General features: G+C 34.2%; 3 protein-coding genes across 11 annotated transcripts in view; 1 reads left to right on the top strand and 2 right to left on the bottom strand.

The window, feature by feature from the left end:
* Nucleotides 1–1,508, bottom strand: part of LOC104780751 (protein IQ-DOMAIN 1-like) — a 6,044-nt gene extending 4,536 nt beyond the window's left edge. The window contains exons 1-2 of one of the 3 annotated variants that reach the window (XM_010505282.2): nucleotides 1,387–1,508; nucleotides 1,037–1,163 (exon numbers count right to left, since the gene is read on the bottom strand). In XM_010505282.2, coding sequence (XP_010503584.1) covers nucleotides 1,037–1,114 — 78 coding nt within the window. In that variant the 5' untranslated portion in view covers nucleotides 1,115–1,163; nucleotides 1,387–1,508. Of the gene's footprint in view, nucleotides 1–586; nucleotides 733–1,036; nucleotides 1,164–1,386 lie in introns of those variants that run through there. The other 2 variants (XM_010505283.2, XM_010505280.2) reach the window with 2 other exon arrangements.
* LOC104780749 (protein DEFECTIVE IN MERISTEM SILENCING 3-like) lies at nucleotides 11,452–15,303 on the top strand. Of its 5 annotated transcripts, none has more exons than XM_010505279.2 (7): nucleotides 11,452–11,615; nucleotides 11,929–12,187; nucleotides 12,290–12,521; nucleotides 13,843–14,034; nucleotides 14,134–14,454; nucleotides 14,564–14,818; nucleotides 14,988–15,303. In XM_010505279.2, exons 1-6 carry the CDS (start codon nucleotides 11,595–11,597, stop codon nucleotides 14,781–14,783), a joined length of 1,245 nt encoding a protein of 414 aa, XP_010503581.1. In that variant the 5' UTR covers nucleotides 11,452–11,594; the 3' UTR covers nucleotides 14,784–14,818; nucleotides 14,988–15,303. The 5 variants fall into 5 exon arrangements, with proteins under 5 accessions (XP_010503581.1, XP_010503579.1, XP_010503580.1 ...); XM_010505277.2 differs by having other exon boundaries at nucleotides 11,917–12,187; nucleotides 14,988–15,296; XM_010505278.2 differs by lacking the exons at nucleotides 11,452–11,615; nucleotides 11,929–12,187; nucleotides 12,290–12,521 and adding exons at nucleotides 12,631–12,793; nucleotides 13,107–13,365; nucleotides 13,468–13,699 and having other exon boundaries at nucleotides 14,988–15,296.
* The window catches only part of LOC104780748 (pentatricopeptide repeat-containing protein At3g49240), a 2,443-nt gene continuing 1,917 nt past the window's right edge, over nucleotides 15,486–16,011 (bottom strand). Inside the window, exon 2 of one of the 3 annotated variants that reach the window (XM_010505272.2) lies at nucleotides 15,486–15,735. In XM_010505272.2, coding sequence (XP_010503574.1) covers nucleotides 15,622–15,735 — 114 coding nt within the window. In that variant the 3' untranslated portion in view covers nucleotides 15,486–15,621. Of the gene's footprint in view, nucleotides 15,970–16,011 lie in introns of all 3 variants that reach the window. The other 2 variants (XM_010505273.2, XM_010505271.2) reach the window with 2 other exon arrangements.

Below are 16,011 nucleotides of genomic sequence, written 5' to 3'. Positions count from 1 at the left end.
CTCTTATAAGGAGCCTTCTTAGTCTATCTCTTTCACAAGGGGACCAATCTTTTTCGGCTTATAATTAATAAATAGGTACGGTCTAAACATTTACTTTGTGTAACACAACTTGTCATACATTTATAAGATGAAAGTTCGTATAGTTTGCTTTCCCCTTTTAAGCTATAGTAAACGTAAATATAGTTTACGAATCCTCATAAAACAGGTACAAAAATAAGAAAATATATGGTTCATTGCAACAAAAATAGTTATGTATGTAATTAATATGGAAATTGCTTTCAATCAAGAAGAAAAAGACATTAAAACAAATTTGCTTACTAATGAAGGAGTAGTTATGCGGTCGTATTAGCTATATCTTATCATTCAAGTTATGTTTCGTTAGCACTGCTAGAAATTAAAACGTTATGTATATTTGTACTTTTATTGTCTCTTTCTTTATGCTATAACAATGGTTTCTTATGAAGATCCTCTTCATGATACTTCTAAATAGCCCACTTAATGCCTAATTTCTCTAACATACATTAAAATTTATGTATATATAACTATTGTGCTTGACAAAAAAAAAAATTAAAGGTGTGATTAGAACCTTTGAATCTTTAGGAGAGGATTTGAAGACTTTCTTCTTCACCGTGGAGAACCATCCACCACTCCCTTTCTTCCCCATAATTTCCAGTAAAACTCTTTGATCGTAAGCGATCTCTTACTAGCTACTACTGAACAATTAATGAAAAATTCGTAATTATGTTTAAAGATTCCAAAAAGTTGCTGTAAATACTGCAATATATAGCCAAACCAATTCAGAAATAGTCAAAACTAGAATGTATAACAATGTAATACTATACCACAACATTTTTTTTTTTTGTAAAAGAATATTATACCACAACATGCGATCAGTATGTGTAAAAGTTAGACATATATGTGAATTTAGGAACTTACATGTTTGNCTTAATGCCTAATTTCTCTAACATACATTAAAATTTATGTATATATAACTATTGTGCTTGACAAAAAAAAAAATTAAAGGTGTGATTAGAACCTTTGAATCTTTAGGAGAGGATTTGAAGACTTTCTTCTTCACCGTGGAGAACCATCCACCACTCCCTTTCTTCCCCATAATTTCCAGTAAAACTCTTTGATCGTAAGCGATCTCTTACTAGCTACTACTGAACAATTAATGAAAAATTCGTAATTATGTTTAAAGATTCCAAAAAGTTGCTGTAAATACTGCAATATATAGCCAAACCAATTCAGAAATAGTCAAAACTAGAATGTATAACAATGTAATACTATACCACAACATTTTTTTTTTTTGTAAAAGAATATTATACCACAACATGCGATCAGTATGTGTAAAAGTTAGACATATATGTGAATTTAGGAACTTACATGTTTGTGCAATGTGATGATCAAACCATTTGAAGCAATTCTTGAAGTTGAGAGAGAGAGAGAGAGAGAGAGAGAGAGAATGAGAAGAGATGAGAAGAGGCGAGAGATAGAGAGAAGTCACAGAGAGACATAAGTTGAGAAAGAGAGGAGATGTCTCACTCATTTTACCACCGATAATGAAATGAAAATCATTAACGGAGTCACGTGGGGTTCGGTTAAACGCCGTTAAGTGTTTTTACGAAGTTCACGAGGTTTTCTCTACTTTTGTCTTTTCTTATTTTAAGGCCAATCGCATTTTTTTTCTTTTGTATTATGTCTTCTGACATTTGTAATGATCGAATTCTGCATTTATATATTTTGTTATATTTAAAAAATATTTGACTTTTTTTCTTTTAAATTTGTGGACTTGTGGACCTAAGTTCTTTGTACACACACAAAAAAAAAAAAAAAAATTGACCTAAGTTCTATATTTGTTAATTACATATATATATTTCTGATAAGATATATTTATATTTCGGAGATGTAGTAATCAGAGAAATTTTCTAGTTGACACCGAGACATATTTCAAGAATTTATGGTTATATTCGACAAATAAATTTAGTGCATGATGAGCTAAATTATCTTGATCAAATTCAGTTTTGAATAATATTCCTAATTTGTATGTCGGTGAGAAAAAAGTTTGAAAATAGATATGATATAATTAACTTATATTTCTCGTTTTATCAGCTAGTTTATAGTCAAAAGAAATTTGGATCACATACATATAATCATTAATACACATTAAAAAAGCTATGATTTATATGATTTATAACATTTGTGACATGAGTATAGATTTATCCGAAACAATATAATATATAAACAAACTGACAAAAAAATGTTTGATACGTTACAAATTACAAATCAAAATTTCAAATTTGGTTATGTATATATTTTTCTTACAACATTTGGTTATTGTATTATTAAATGAAAAAGTCGATTAGGCATTGCAAAACTGAGAAGATGAAACAATATCACTTAAGTCAATGTTGAACTGCAACACTTCATCATCTTCATCGCTCTCGAGTAGTGGTTGTGGAGATACAAACTTCGATAAACGGATGTGCTCCAATCCAACAGCCACCTCTTTAGTTGTTGATCTTTTTGTGTTTTTTATCCTAACACAGTTCCTACCTAGTTTTACCACTGCTGTGACTTGTCATGCTCCAAATCAGTTTATTTTTTTAATGTTTTTGTTCATCATGTTATTACAACCATTTTAATTAGGTTTTTATCAATTTACTAAATACCTATTACAATTGGCAAAGTCTTGTTCTTCTTGAACACATATATTGATAATCCTTTCAAGAATTTACACAAGTTTCCTCACAACAATATTTTCGATTTCCATTCGCATTGAGTATTTTCGTCAATATTTAGATCAAGGAGAAAAAATGCATTAATTTTGCTTTAAAATACGATAGTTATTGCTTTTTTGTTGCATACAAATGTACAACATTCCTTCAGTATACTAGAAAGCAAGAATAAAGTATCGAACATCTGGTTTATGATACATCACAACGGATTTTGGATGGCTTTGTGCAAAAAGAAAATGACAAACGTATAAGTCTACGACACTGGCAAGTCGCAACAAAGTCTTTCAGTACTTTATTGAGAGTTATCTGAGAAATAAAGAGCATCGTAAGACACCAAAAATGTTTCTACTACTTTTCGAAACACAATGCATGGATCTGACCAAAATGTTTTTGTTACTTAAGTTGTTTTTCTCTTATTGACTATTTAGTATAAGTCTGGTCGACTATTAAGTTCAAAGTGTTAATTAATTAATTGCATAGTTTATATTTTTTTTAAAGATATTTGTATTTTGAATTGACTCACCTACCTTAGGAATTTGACAAAAACTAGATTTTAACCTGTGGTATACCGCAGACCAATTTTTTTAAAAATAATAATGTTTTATTTTTTTGTTTTTTATATTTAGTTTGTTTTGTTTAATTAAATAATAATTTTGTTTGGATTGTCAATTATTAGAACAATATTAGGGGACATAAATACATAAATATGTAATTTCTAAGCTATAGTCGGATTAAGTCATAATTTTACCAATGATTTAATTGTTTTACAAAATTTTAGTTAAATTACCCTGATTTAATATGTCTAATATTCTTATATTAGTGGTATTGACCAAATAATTAAAGGAAGTTTTAACTCGTGTTTCAAAACCGAATTAATAATATTTTATATTTATACTAATGTTAATGCAAACTGTCATGTTAATAACATGTCCCGCTATATAAAAACAAACCGTCATATTAGTGGTTTAACCTGTGTTTCAAAACTGTTGTATTAGTGGTTTTGGTGGTGTGTTGTGTTTCGTTTGTGAAGTTGATATTTATACATGGAAAATGCTTGATGAGCAAGGAGTTTACGATCCGTAATAATAAAAGAGAGACTTTAGTGTTTTTCTATTTGAGTTGATAACATTATCGCAAAATAATATTCAGTTTCTTAACACGGTATATATTATGTTAAATGTTTTTCTTGATGCTAAAGTTAAATATACCCGGTTATTGAGTTTCTAAAGTTGGGTTCTCGTTTTTATGAACTTTATTAATTGTATAACAATTATTGCTATTGTAATCATTTGTTACTCAAACTCGGCTATGTCATTTAAATTTAAGAGATGATACAGTCTCTAAAGGTCTATTACAATATGTTTGGAGATTTTTACAGGATTAAAAATTTAATGCGTAGAATTGTTTTTGGAAAAATCGGAAATGTATAGATATTGTCAAGATATTTATGGCAATAAATGTATCAAATTAGGCCGATTTAAATAGTTCCATTAAATGAGTTTCCAAGAATTGTTATTTTAGGAAAATAGTTAGGGGTTAATATTGTAAATAAAATAAATTAAACAACCAAAACTTTAATGGCATAACACAAAATGTACTTCAAAAATAATAATATAGATGACACCCAATTAATGTTTTTTTTTAATGTGAACTAAATCAGATTTAAAAGAACAAAAAAACAAATATGACAATGTGCAGTTGTTTTAATAACGGCGACCTAACTTCTTTATGGAGGACCCAAGACCTACACCACCTCCAACTCCAAATTGGACCACCACTCGGTTTCACTACTCATATGAGTCTTATATATATACATCCACACGAGTAGCTAAACTATATTTTATACATGCATCAAAATATTGTTAGAGAGCTGTGTTTTTTTCTTCTGATGTAAATAAAGATTAAATTCAACATTTCTTATAAATGTTACAACATATACAATGTAGTATATATAGCATTTAAAGGGGAAAAACATAACATCATGTCACATGTTTTGCTGTATGGAAAGCCGCACGGCGTTCGACAATATCTATACACACATAGATAGTTCTCCGTACGAACCTAAAGCATGTCGAAACCAGTTAGATAAGATGAAAAACTGGTGTGACATGTATCGTATTGGTATCGAACTCAGAATACAAAAGTGACATAGTCAGGCACTCAGGCTCATAAAGGAAAAGTATGAAGCACATAGCCAAAGCTTTATGGGCCTTTCATTTTTGCCAACACTGTCTTCATATAAATAAAAACAAAAGGACGACACAGTACTTTGCTAACGACTAAATTGAATAAAATTAAAATACTTATTTTTTCTTTTGTCATCTGAAATTTAATTAATGTACTAGTTTTTGGTATCAAAAGATGAAATAAAAGCTCAAAAAACGAAATTTAAGTTGGTGAACGATGTAAAAGTTCCAATAATTATAGCTGGTGGAAAACAAAAATACTTCCTAATTTAAGCTTAATAAAAAAAAACAAAAAACACTAAAACAAGGTGGAAAAACTTAAACCTAAAATTAAATGTGACGAACCTTTAAACTAAAAACATAAGCAATTCCATTAAAAATTTACGAAACACACAAGCCTTCAAAAATAAGAAGAACTCTTCTCTAAAACACATATAAATGAGATACATTAACCACCTCCTCTCAACACGAGAATTAATTTTTCAAATCCAAAAACAAAGCTTCATAATTGGATGAAGAAAGACAAATTAAAATTAAAATACATCAAAGAAAATATTTTTTTTTTATAAAAAAAGATAAATTTTTGATAAATTAGCCGAATCGGCAAACTTTCTCAGTTATGTCACTTATGAGAACATCTTTTCCGTTTGTCACACAGGGGTTGTAAGAAGACTTTTATGCTCTTCTTTCATCAGACGCGAAACTTAAGCATTTTAATATGAGATATTTTATTTTTATTTTTTTTTTTGTTTTGAGAAAGGTGACATAAAGTAGGAAGAATTGCTAATTGTTTCATCGGTAAATGCAATACTTCGGCGAGACAAACCAATGGTCGACTTTTCATAATTCTGACTCTCTCTCTTCTCATAATTCTGACTTCCCCGAGTATCGACTTTTCATCTTCTGAAAGCGATTGACAAACCGTTAGATTGAGCATTTGTGAGTGATGAATTTTTTATCCAGACATTTCTACAGGCTAATCCTCCAGCTTTGCTTCCATCTGCCGCAATAGGGGAAGCCCCGCAGACTAGTTATGGTGTTCAAAAATATGACGCTTGGTATGATAGTGAACTATTTTGCAATTTTTTGGCTTTATGTTATCGTGTACTTATCCTTTACCCTTGCTTAAATTTGTTTTAATGTTGAGTTAGATGCGTCCGTTCTTAGCGCTAGAAATCTAGCCACCACCGTCGTTCATAGGTAAATCAGTTGTCTACCAACAAAATCTTGTCTCCTTTGTTTGGTGTTTTGTGTCATTTTACACAAAAAACTTTGTTACATTTTACAGGACAACCGATCTGGTAAACAAGAGCCAACATCCCAGGTTTTGTCCACTAATGTTATTTGCCTTCGACATAATAGGTAAACCATTTATGTTAGGTCGATTTTGGTTGTTTTGTAACATAAACGTTATCCACCCTGCAGGTCATCTAAGGCGGAGGACCTGATCCAACATCATAGGTACTAGTCCAACATTTATTTCCTCTAATTAATATGGTCCACCATATCGGACTACCGTTTCCAACTTTATTCCACTTCTAACAACACATGATGTCCGTCTTACAGGTCATCTCATTTGATGGACCAGATCCAAAATACCAGGTTCTTGTCCACCACATCTAACGTTCTTAGTTTTTATCTATTGTTTACTGTGTATGTTAACCAAAATAACTTCCAAACCATGTATCTCTGAAAAATGGTGGACCAAATACATCATAATAGATGATTGTCCACAATTAACATGTTCTTCGATTGAGTTGTTTATATCACTCGGGTCTGAAGAATTTGTTTATTGTTCCGCACAAGTCTAATGAAGAAAAAGGCACTGGTATTGGTCTACCTCTTGTCGTTGACAACCAAATCCAATAGTCAAGGTATATGTCAACATCATTATGTCCTTCCTTTCGTTGGAGGGATCATATTCGCTTGGTCTATTAGTAATAGTATCCCAACCACTCCCCATTGCAGGTCTGATGGAGACTCATGCTCTAGAAATGTGGTGCTTCTGGTAGACCATATCCAACTGCCAAGGTATATATGTCCACCATTACTATTTGTGTTGTTCGTTCGTTTGAGTGGATCATATCCGGTTGGCCCATCTGAATCAAGAACCAACAAATCTTCCTATTGCAGGTCTCATGACGACGCAGGTCCATCTAGAAAGGTTGATCCTTTGGTGGACCAGAATCAACAGTCACTGTATATGTCCATAAATATTATGTCATTCCTTTGTCTTTTTGTTTGGTCCATTACTAACAACATACCAACTTCTCCCCATTGCAGGTCAGATGAGGACGCAGACACTGGTAATGTTGTGCCTTTGGTGGACCACATCCAACAGCCAAGGTAGATGTTCATCTCCTGGTGGACAAATTGTTGGCATTTTTGTTTGACAAACTTGTCTATTGCCTGTTGCATTGATTGTGGACAACATACCAACATATCGACGTCCTGATCCCACAACTGCTCGTCTAACTCTATCCAAGTCCAAAACCTATGGGTTCCATTTCCCTCTCCACCCTTCCTTTGTAAGGATCCCATTCAGGCAGGTATTCTTTGTTAACCTGTTATGTCCACTTGTCAAAATTATAATTTGGCTCATCCTTAGAGCTCCTCAATGCTTCACCTCCTAGGTCAGCATAGTCGAACATCTCGGCTGGACCCTCATACTCTTCTATCTGGGGTGAAGTTTCTGTCAAATTTCTCAATATTGAGCCTGATAGCCCATTTGTCTCTTCATACTAATCCACTAAGATGTCCATTGCATCTTGTTCATTTCCCCCCTCCACAATGTTTCAACGAGTATTAGATCCTTCTACAATATCATCAATTACTGTCTTCGAATTCACCTTCCTCTTTCTCTTTGGTTTCATCTTCTCTTCCAATCATTTCCTCTTCCCATTCCTGTAACCTAAGCTTGAATCATTTCCCCACCCGTCGTTTGATTCCTTTTTGCACCATTGCAAAAACATGAAAAAAAAAATTATCCACAATTAATGCAAGAGAATTTTAGTTTTTCCCCCAACCATAAATAACGTTCTTTCGCAACTGGCCAAATTAAATGCTACGACATGTTTCTTTGGAAAATGCCCATATTAAATGGGAAGACATACCTTCGATTTTTCGACCACCACTAACTCCACCTTCTCTTCACCAATCGTGTTCTTCATATCTGTTTAGGTTTACTCCTAAACAATGGCATCATTAACTGTCATTAACTCTTTTTTAACACACTAAAACACTTAATTGACCGAGACTCGTTACCATTAATATGTGTCGCATCAGCATTAACGTCGATCATTTGAATTTACCCGCCTTTACCATTAAGAGGTACTTTCGTCTTTCACAAGACAATAATCAAACTGACATTTCTAAGAAAGTTTTACTCGAAACTGACATTTTCAGCCAAATTTCCAAAATAATATTTGACAACAAAAAAAAAAAAAAAAAAAAAAAAAAAAACCNGCACTAATCTAAGTTTTTCTTCCAAAGTTAGCACATACGCTCAAATGTTCCAAAATTAGCATTATTCATTTTATTTTAAATAATAAAATTAATTATAATACTTGCGATTTTGATAGCTTCACTGAAGATTTTGGCGATGGTCGCGGCAAAGCTCCGGTGACGCGTATCAATTCCGATCTCAGATAGAAGAAGAAGAAGAAGAAGAAGAAAAAGCTACGCCATTAAATTATTCCAGCCATGATTTCACTATGTTACTCCGTTCTCAGCCAAAACCTTCTTTAGGTACCCTTACTCTTAAATTATTCCAGCCATGATTTTACAATTGGCTTGAGATTGAATCGAACATTTATGGTTGGTGAATCGTGTTGGTTTAGACTATTTTTGAATCCATGGCACAATTTGTTGATGGGTAGAGGGAGAGAGAGAAGCTAAAAAAAAGCATACAACTTTTGCCTTTTCTCATCATCCTCACTCAGATCACTTTGTTTTCTGATTTAGGGTTCTTCAAAAACATGAAGAAACAAAGGTTTTTTTTCTTCATTGTACACTATTTCGATTTGAGAAGAGAGAAGAAGAGACGCCATGAACATCTTTAAGAAGAAGACCACTACCAAAGGTAAACAAAAAGTTGATAATTTTTTTACCATTGTTAGTTTTCTGTGTGTTTTATCTTCTTCATCTATGAAATTGCGATTAATGAATGGTATGAATATTGTTGGTAGAACAAACTCAATCTGGATAAAAATGAGAGCTTGAAGTGTTTGTTGTGTTCAAAATTGGATCTTGCTGTGTGGGTTTTTGTTATCCATAAAAGGGTAGATAGATTTCTTTATTAGATGTAGAAAAATTGTAAGTTGTCTTGATTTATGTTAGCTTGTGAAGTTTGTAATCCTGCTTTAAGTTATGATTTTTTTTTTCAGATTCTGCAGATACTCTTTGTACCAATAAGAGAGAGATGGTTGTTGCTACATGAGGTATGTTGAATAGGTTCCAATCTTTATTTAACAAAGTTTGGTTTTGATTTAAGTAGATTGTGTTTTGATATGTGTCACTCTATTGCTACTTAGTAAACAGATTGGATTGAGTGAAGAATGCTTTACCTTACCAGTTGTGGTTGAGATTCACCAATGACACATAGATATTGACATTACATTACATTGTACTAGGAAAATTGATTGAATTAAGCCTTGTCTAAAATTCAGGAAGCATTGTTGAAAATTTAGGAAGGGATCCGTAAATAGTTCCTAGCAGGCATGGGAGAAGAGAGCAGGAAGAGAAAGAAAAATTAGGAAGACCTTCCTAAACGGTACAAGATAGACTTTGGCGATGTTCTTGACGGAAACAACGGTGGTGAGGTTTGGTTAGGCGGTGGTGGTGGAGGAGAAAAGGAAGAGAACGAGGAAAGTGGTTTGTGGGGAAGGAATCAAGAAGATGGTTCTCAATTTAAACCTATGACCGAAGGTGATTGGGTCAGATATGAGAGACGGAATGTAAACACGACATATCTTTTTTTTTGGATTTCTGAATATTTAGGAAAACCTTCCTAAAATTGAAGAACGTCTTCCTAAATATGATGATACACTTCCTAAACATTATGTAATTCTTCGTAAATTTAAAGAAATGAGTTTTTGAATGTTTTATTTATGTTTTGCCTTATGTATCAGCTTGGCTCTCTTGTTGTAGATAATGATTGGAATAAGAAGCTTCATGTAATCTTTAAACCATTATGTTTATGAAAATCATCCTGAATTTCAAGGAGTTTTTCCTCAATTTTATTGAACCTCCCTAAATTCATATAAATGTGTTTCTAACTCTATATTTTTGTGTCTTTTGCTTCAATTTGTCAAATATTAGTAGATTTCTCCATAAGCAAGGGGTAATGTTTTCATTTTTGTGATATTAGGAAATCCAATTGTTTTATGAAAGTCATCCTGAATTTTGTAAATCCTTCCCAAATTTCATACAATTCTTCCTTAATTCATATATTTCACTATTAAAACAAAGTGCAAACAGAAACACATGACACTGTTATTTGGGCAAAGTTCAAATTCTATGGCAAACATGATTTCATACAATTCCACATAATTTCAGTTAATCATGAAATTAATCTTCATTATGCTCAAATTACTGAAAAAACTAATTTGTTTTCTCTTAGAGACCAACCATCGAACACCTTATAGGCACTAATAAACACTACTAAGTAACACCAAAAAAATGAAGCTTAAGGACAAGAGGCACAAAACTGGAGACTTCTATAACCGTCCTAGCACAAAGAGTGTACTTCGGCTCTGAAATTCTGGCAACCACTTCAACGTCGTAGCTTCAATCATCACATTATCAAAACGATCGGTCACATTAGTCGCATACTTAATCCCAAATCTGTTTTTTTTCACCAAAGACTCTTTGATAACTCCTTCATCGCTTTCCTCTTAATCTCAAGTGTCTTAACTATCATCTCATTCTCAATCTTTTCATCGTTATCACCATCAGAACCGAGAGAATTACAAAGCAAAGGAAGAGAGGACGCAACATCACTATCGGAAGCAAATTGAGTACAGACTGAATCAGCAAATTATGGAGTTCTTCATGTTACCAAAGAGAACTCGGGTAGCTTCGATCAGTCATCACCGTCAACATCACGCTGCGAAGGAGAGACAAAGGCTTCTTGGGATTCGTTAGGGTTGTTTTTGTTAAGCTTTAGGTCTCGATTATGGTGGATATGAAGAGAGAAAGGGATCTAAGCTGTGTGAGTGACGGATTACTATATCTTATGATTTTTTGGGATGGCGGAGAGAAAAAGAGCTGAGGAAAAATGATGAAGTGAGCTAAGTATTAGAACATGTAGGAGAAAAACTGAAATTAGAGATAAATTAATTAAAAAATATAAATAAATAATATATAAATTTGTGCTAATTTTGGAATATTTTAACTTGTGTGATAAATTTGGAAAAAAAAAACTTAAAATAGTGGTATTTTCCAGATTCTCTAAAAAGAAAGTATTTTTCTTTTTATTATCATTTTTTTTTTGGGTATATTTTTAATTACAAAACGTCACACCAATTGTGATTTTATGTCAGAAGAAGACTAAAAAAACCTGCAAAATCAAATCCTCGCAAGACTCGGTGAGACCGGAGAAGAAGCCAAAGCAGAGAGAGTGAGAGAGATAGAGAGATTCTCCGGTGATAACATTGAAGCTGTGGGAGCAATGTATCCGTCTGGTCATCAGGTTAGTTGAAGAATCTCTCTTTAATCTCACCGTGATTACTCGTAAAAATCTGAACTTTAAAGTCTATAATCTCTCTTACGCGATCAACATCTCTCTGCGATTTCTGTGAATCTGGAGACGAAAGACTCGAAATTTCTTGTATATTACTGTATCTACTCTCGAAATTTCGTTTCTTTTTTATTGCATGCGGCCCACATTGGATAAATTTTTTAGGGTTTATAGATTTTACACGAATTTGAGAGTTAGGTTTATGATAGAGTGGATTTTGATTCAGGGTTTTGTTTGTTGTATTGAATTGTAGATTTCGTTTCAGAGCACTCCTTCGAATGTTCGAGATCCATCACCGATGATGATGGGGTCGGACCAATCTTCACCAGTTCCAAGAAATGAAACTCAGAATGGAGGAGTAGGAGGAGGAGGCATTGCTCAAGCTGAGTTTGCTATTTTCAATTCCAAGAGGCTTCAGTCTGATCTTGAAGTTATGGGTAACAAAATCAAACAGCATGAGGATAATCTCAAGTTTCTCAAGGCTCAGAAAACCAAATTGGATGAAGCAATCCTCGACTTGCAAGGTTCTTGAGATCTATTTGTTCCTTGCATATAGCTGCATGCCAGCTACTTGTTGTTGTTTTGTGGATTGAGATTTTCTTGTGAATTACAAATGTCTTTTGCAGTTCATATGAGCAAGCTTCATTCGTCTCCTGCTCCTACAAGTGAAAACTCTGATGCCAATCTTCAAGGTGAAGATATTAATGAACAGATCCTTCGCCACGAAAAATCAGCTGCTGGAGTTTTAGGTCTAGTTGAGACTAGTCATGGCGCTCAGGCTTCTCAGTGGATGCAGACAAAAGGTGTTGTTGGTGTTGTAGCGAAACTTGCGAAGGTCAATGATGAGAACCTCAGCCAGTTAGTTCCATTTNGGTATTTTCCAGATTCTCTAAAAAGAAAGTATTTTTCTTTTTATTATCATTTTTTTTTTGGGTATATTTTTAATTACAAAACGTCACACCAATTGTGATTTTATGTCAGAAGAAGACTAAAAAAACCTGCAAAATCAAATCCTCGCAAGACTCGGTGAGACCGGAGAAGAAGCCAAAGCAGAGAGAGTGAGAGAGATAGAGAGATTCTCCGGTGATAACATTGAAGCTGTGGGAGCAATGTATCCGTCTGGTCATCAGGTTAGTTGAAGAATCTCTCTTTAATCTCACCGTGATTACTCGTAAAAATCTGAACTTTAAAGTCTATAATCTCTCTTACGCGATCAACATCTCTCTGCGATTTCTGTGAATCTGGAGACGAAAGACTCGAAATTTCTTGTATATTACTGTATCTACTCTCGAAATTTCGTTTCTTTTTTATTGCATGCGGCCCACATTGGATAAATTTTTTAGGGTTTATAGATTTTACACGAATTTGAGAGTTAGGTTTATGATAGAGTGGATTTTGATTCAGGGTTTTGTTTGTTGTATTGAATTGTAGATTTCGTTTCAGAGCACTCCTTCGAATGTTCGAGATCCATCACCGATGATGATGGGGTCGGACCAATCTTCACCAGTTCCAAGAAATGAAACTCAGAATGGAGGAGTAGGAGGAGGAGGCATTGCTCAAGCTGAGTTTGCTATTTTCAATTCCAAGAGGCTTCAGTCTGATCTTGAAGTTATGGGTAACAAAATCAAACAGCATGAGGATAATCTCAAGTTTCTCAAGGCTCAGAAAACCAAATTGGATGAAGCAATCCTCGACTTGCAAGGTTCTTGAGATCTATTTGTTCCTTGCATATAGCTGCATGCCAGCTACTTGTTGTTGTTTTGTGGATTGAGATTTTCTTGTGAATTACAAATGTCTTTTGCAGTTCATATGAGCAAGCTTCATTCGTCTCCTGCTCCTACAAGTGAAAACTCTGATGCCAATCTTCAAGGTGAAGATATTAATGAACAGATCCTTCGCCACGAAAAATCAGCTGCTGGAGTTTTAGGTCTAGTTGAGACTAGTCATGGCGCTCAGGCTTCTCAGTGGATGCAGACAAAAGGTGTTGTTGGTGTTGTAGCGAAACTTGCGAAGGTCAATGATGAGAACCTCAGCCAGTTAGTTCCATTTTTCACTGTCACTTTTTTCAGTTTACCTTCAAATTCTCAGTGTCACAGATTCTATTGTGACAAACCTTTCTTGCTATATTTTTGTAATCTGAAAACTGACTAGTTTCTCTCGTGGTATTTTAAAAATGCAGGATTCTGTCAAATTATTTAGGGACGCGCTCGATGTTGGCAGTTGTATGCAAGAATTATGACAATGTTACAGCTTTAGAGAGTTATGACAACCAAGGCAACATTGATAGAAATGCTGGCCTTCACGGACTTGGCGCTTCAATTGACAGAACGATTGAAGACAATTTTGATGTCATCTGCCTTGAGAACCTGAGGTACTTATTTTGTTTAAATCATTTTGATGTATTACAAATTTAATTAGATACAATTCCATCTGCAATCCTTTTCTGATGACTTCATTTGATGACTTCTAGGCCGTATGTTGGTCAGCACATAGCTGATGATCCGCAAAGAAGGCTTGATCTTCTGAAACCAAAATTGCCTAATGGTGAGTGTCCTCCCGGGTTTCTCGGATTTGCAGTGAATATGATACAAATCGATCCAGCGTACTTGCTCTGTGTCACATCATATGGATATGGTCTTCGTGAGACCTTGTTCTACAGTCTATTCTCCCGCCTTCAAGTTTACAAAACAAGGGTCGATATGATTAGTGCCCTCCCATGCATAAGTGATGGTGCAGTATCTTTGGATGGAGGAATCATCAGGACACCGGGGATCATCAACCTTGGAAACCGGTAACATTCTCACAATTTTATAAACCGAAACCTTATTTCTCTCTCTCTTTGGGTTCTTATCTTTTCTTCTTGCTGTTTTCCGAAGTTCTAAAACCAATGCAATTTTCAGTGATCAGGTGAACGTGAGATTTGCAAAGCCAATTGCTTCACACACAATGGACAACTATAATGAGACAGAAAAGAAAATGAAAGAGCTGAAATGGAAGAAGGACAAAACGCTGGAGGACATGAAGCGAGAGCAAGTGCTCCGTGAGCATGCTGTCCTCAACTTTGGCAAGAAGAAAGAAGAGTTTGTTCTATGCTTGACTCAGAGTTCATCGGCAAATTAGGTCGTGAGACTTATTCTCATGTCTCTTCTATCATAGTTAAGATCCTTCAACCTAAGTCCAAACTTTGATATGTCCGTTGAAGCAAATCATGGAATCGTCTATATGATCATATCTTTGTTTCGGTTTTAACTCAAAGCTCAAATATCTCTACCTGAAAAGTTTTTATGGCTAACATTGATTTGTTTATATGTTGTGGTGCCCCAGCAAATGAACACACCCAGATAGAAGGAGAGCAAGCAAAGACGCATGGAACTCTAAGTGACAGTGACCCTTCCTCCTGAAGGAATCCTATTTTCACTATAAAAAGTTGTTTCCAAGCTTAACTTTTGATGTTTTTCCATGGAAATCCTCTTCTTATCAGAGAGATGATATAGATTTTAAATAAATTTTCTGGAAGGGTAGTAAAACGGTTTGGTATAGAAAGGTTAGCTTCGGTTCTGCGTTTCTAGTCTTTTTATTTGTTTTGGTTTTGACTTGACCGTGTGTGTATATAATCTATAATTTTCTAGGCTTTCTCTAATCATGATATGTTTCTGTTGTTTCCTGTACGGAAATTTGAAAATCAATGTTCCTAAACATCTCGTTCACTATTAATTTCAAACTGTCAGATTATTAAAGAAAAGTATACACAGACATTAAGTAAAACAAATGGCCAAAGTTGCTACAGAACATGTTAAAAAAATAGCAGAAGCAAACTTGAAAAAGAAAAAAGGATTTTGCCAAACCTGCATTATAGCAAAAGACAAATTATAGCTTATTGTCCCAACCAAATCCCTAATTACATAAAGTTAAATAATAGGAAGATAAATAGAGACTCTAATTAAGTACTAAAAGACCATCAGCAAGAAGGCAGATCCTGACCGGTTGATCCACCTGCTTCTACTCCTTGAGCAATCTCCACCACATCGGTTTCTTCAACACCACCATTTTCATTTTCCCATTGCAGCTTTGCCTCTTCTTTCTTTGCTTCCACTACTTTTGGAGTAATTAATGAAGCTATGTTAATTTGTTGACTCTTCTTCTTTGCTTCTGCTTCTTCTAACTCTTTCGCCTTTGCCTCTGCTTTCAATCTCTCTTTCTCTTCAATTAGTTTCTCCAGATCTCCCTCTCTTCCTCCTTTCCTCAGCTCTTCTTTCGCAAACTCTTGTATTTCCTCACTCACTCTGACCGTGTCATCATCTAGCATCTCATCCACAATCCTGAGCATCTCATCGAGTCTACCAGCTTC

This window comes from Camelina sativa, chromosome 4 (assembly GCF_000633955.1).
Source record: "Camelina sativa cultivar DH55 chromosome 4, Cs, whole genome shotgun sequence".
In the NCBI taxonomy this organism is placed as follows: Eukaryota; Viridiplantae; Streptophyta; class Magnoliopsida; order Brassicales; family Brassicaceae; genus Camelina; species Camelina sativa.
Note: the sequence above shows the minus strand (reverse complement) of the source record. Positions and strands in the feature narration are given on the sequence as shown.

Bases quoted from the DNA above. Each gene is read 5' to 3' on its own strand.
- LOC104780749 (XM_010505277.2), top strand. From the start codon at position 11,595: ATGTATCCGTCTGGTCATCAG. The intron at 12,188-12,289 runs GTTCTTGAGATC...TGTCTTTTGCAG, and splicing joins AGCAATCCTCGACTTGCAAG to TTCATATGAGCAAGCTTCAT. The intron at 12,522-13,842 runs GTTAGTTCCATT...TTAAAAATGCAG, and splicing joins AATGATGAGAACCTCAGCCA to GATTCTGTCAAATTATTTAG.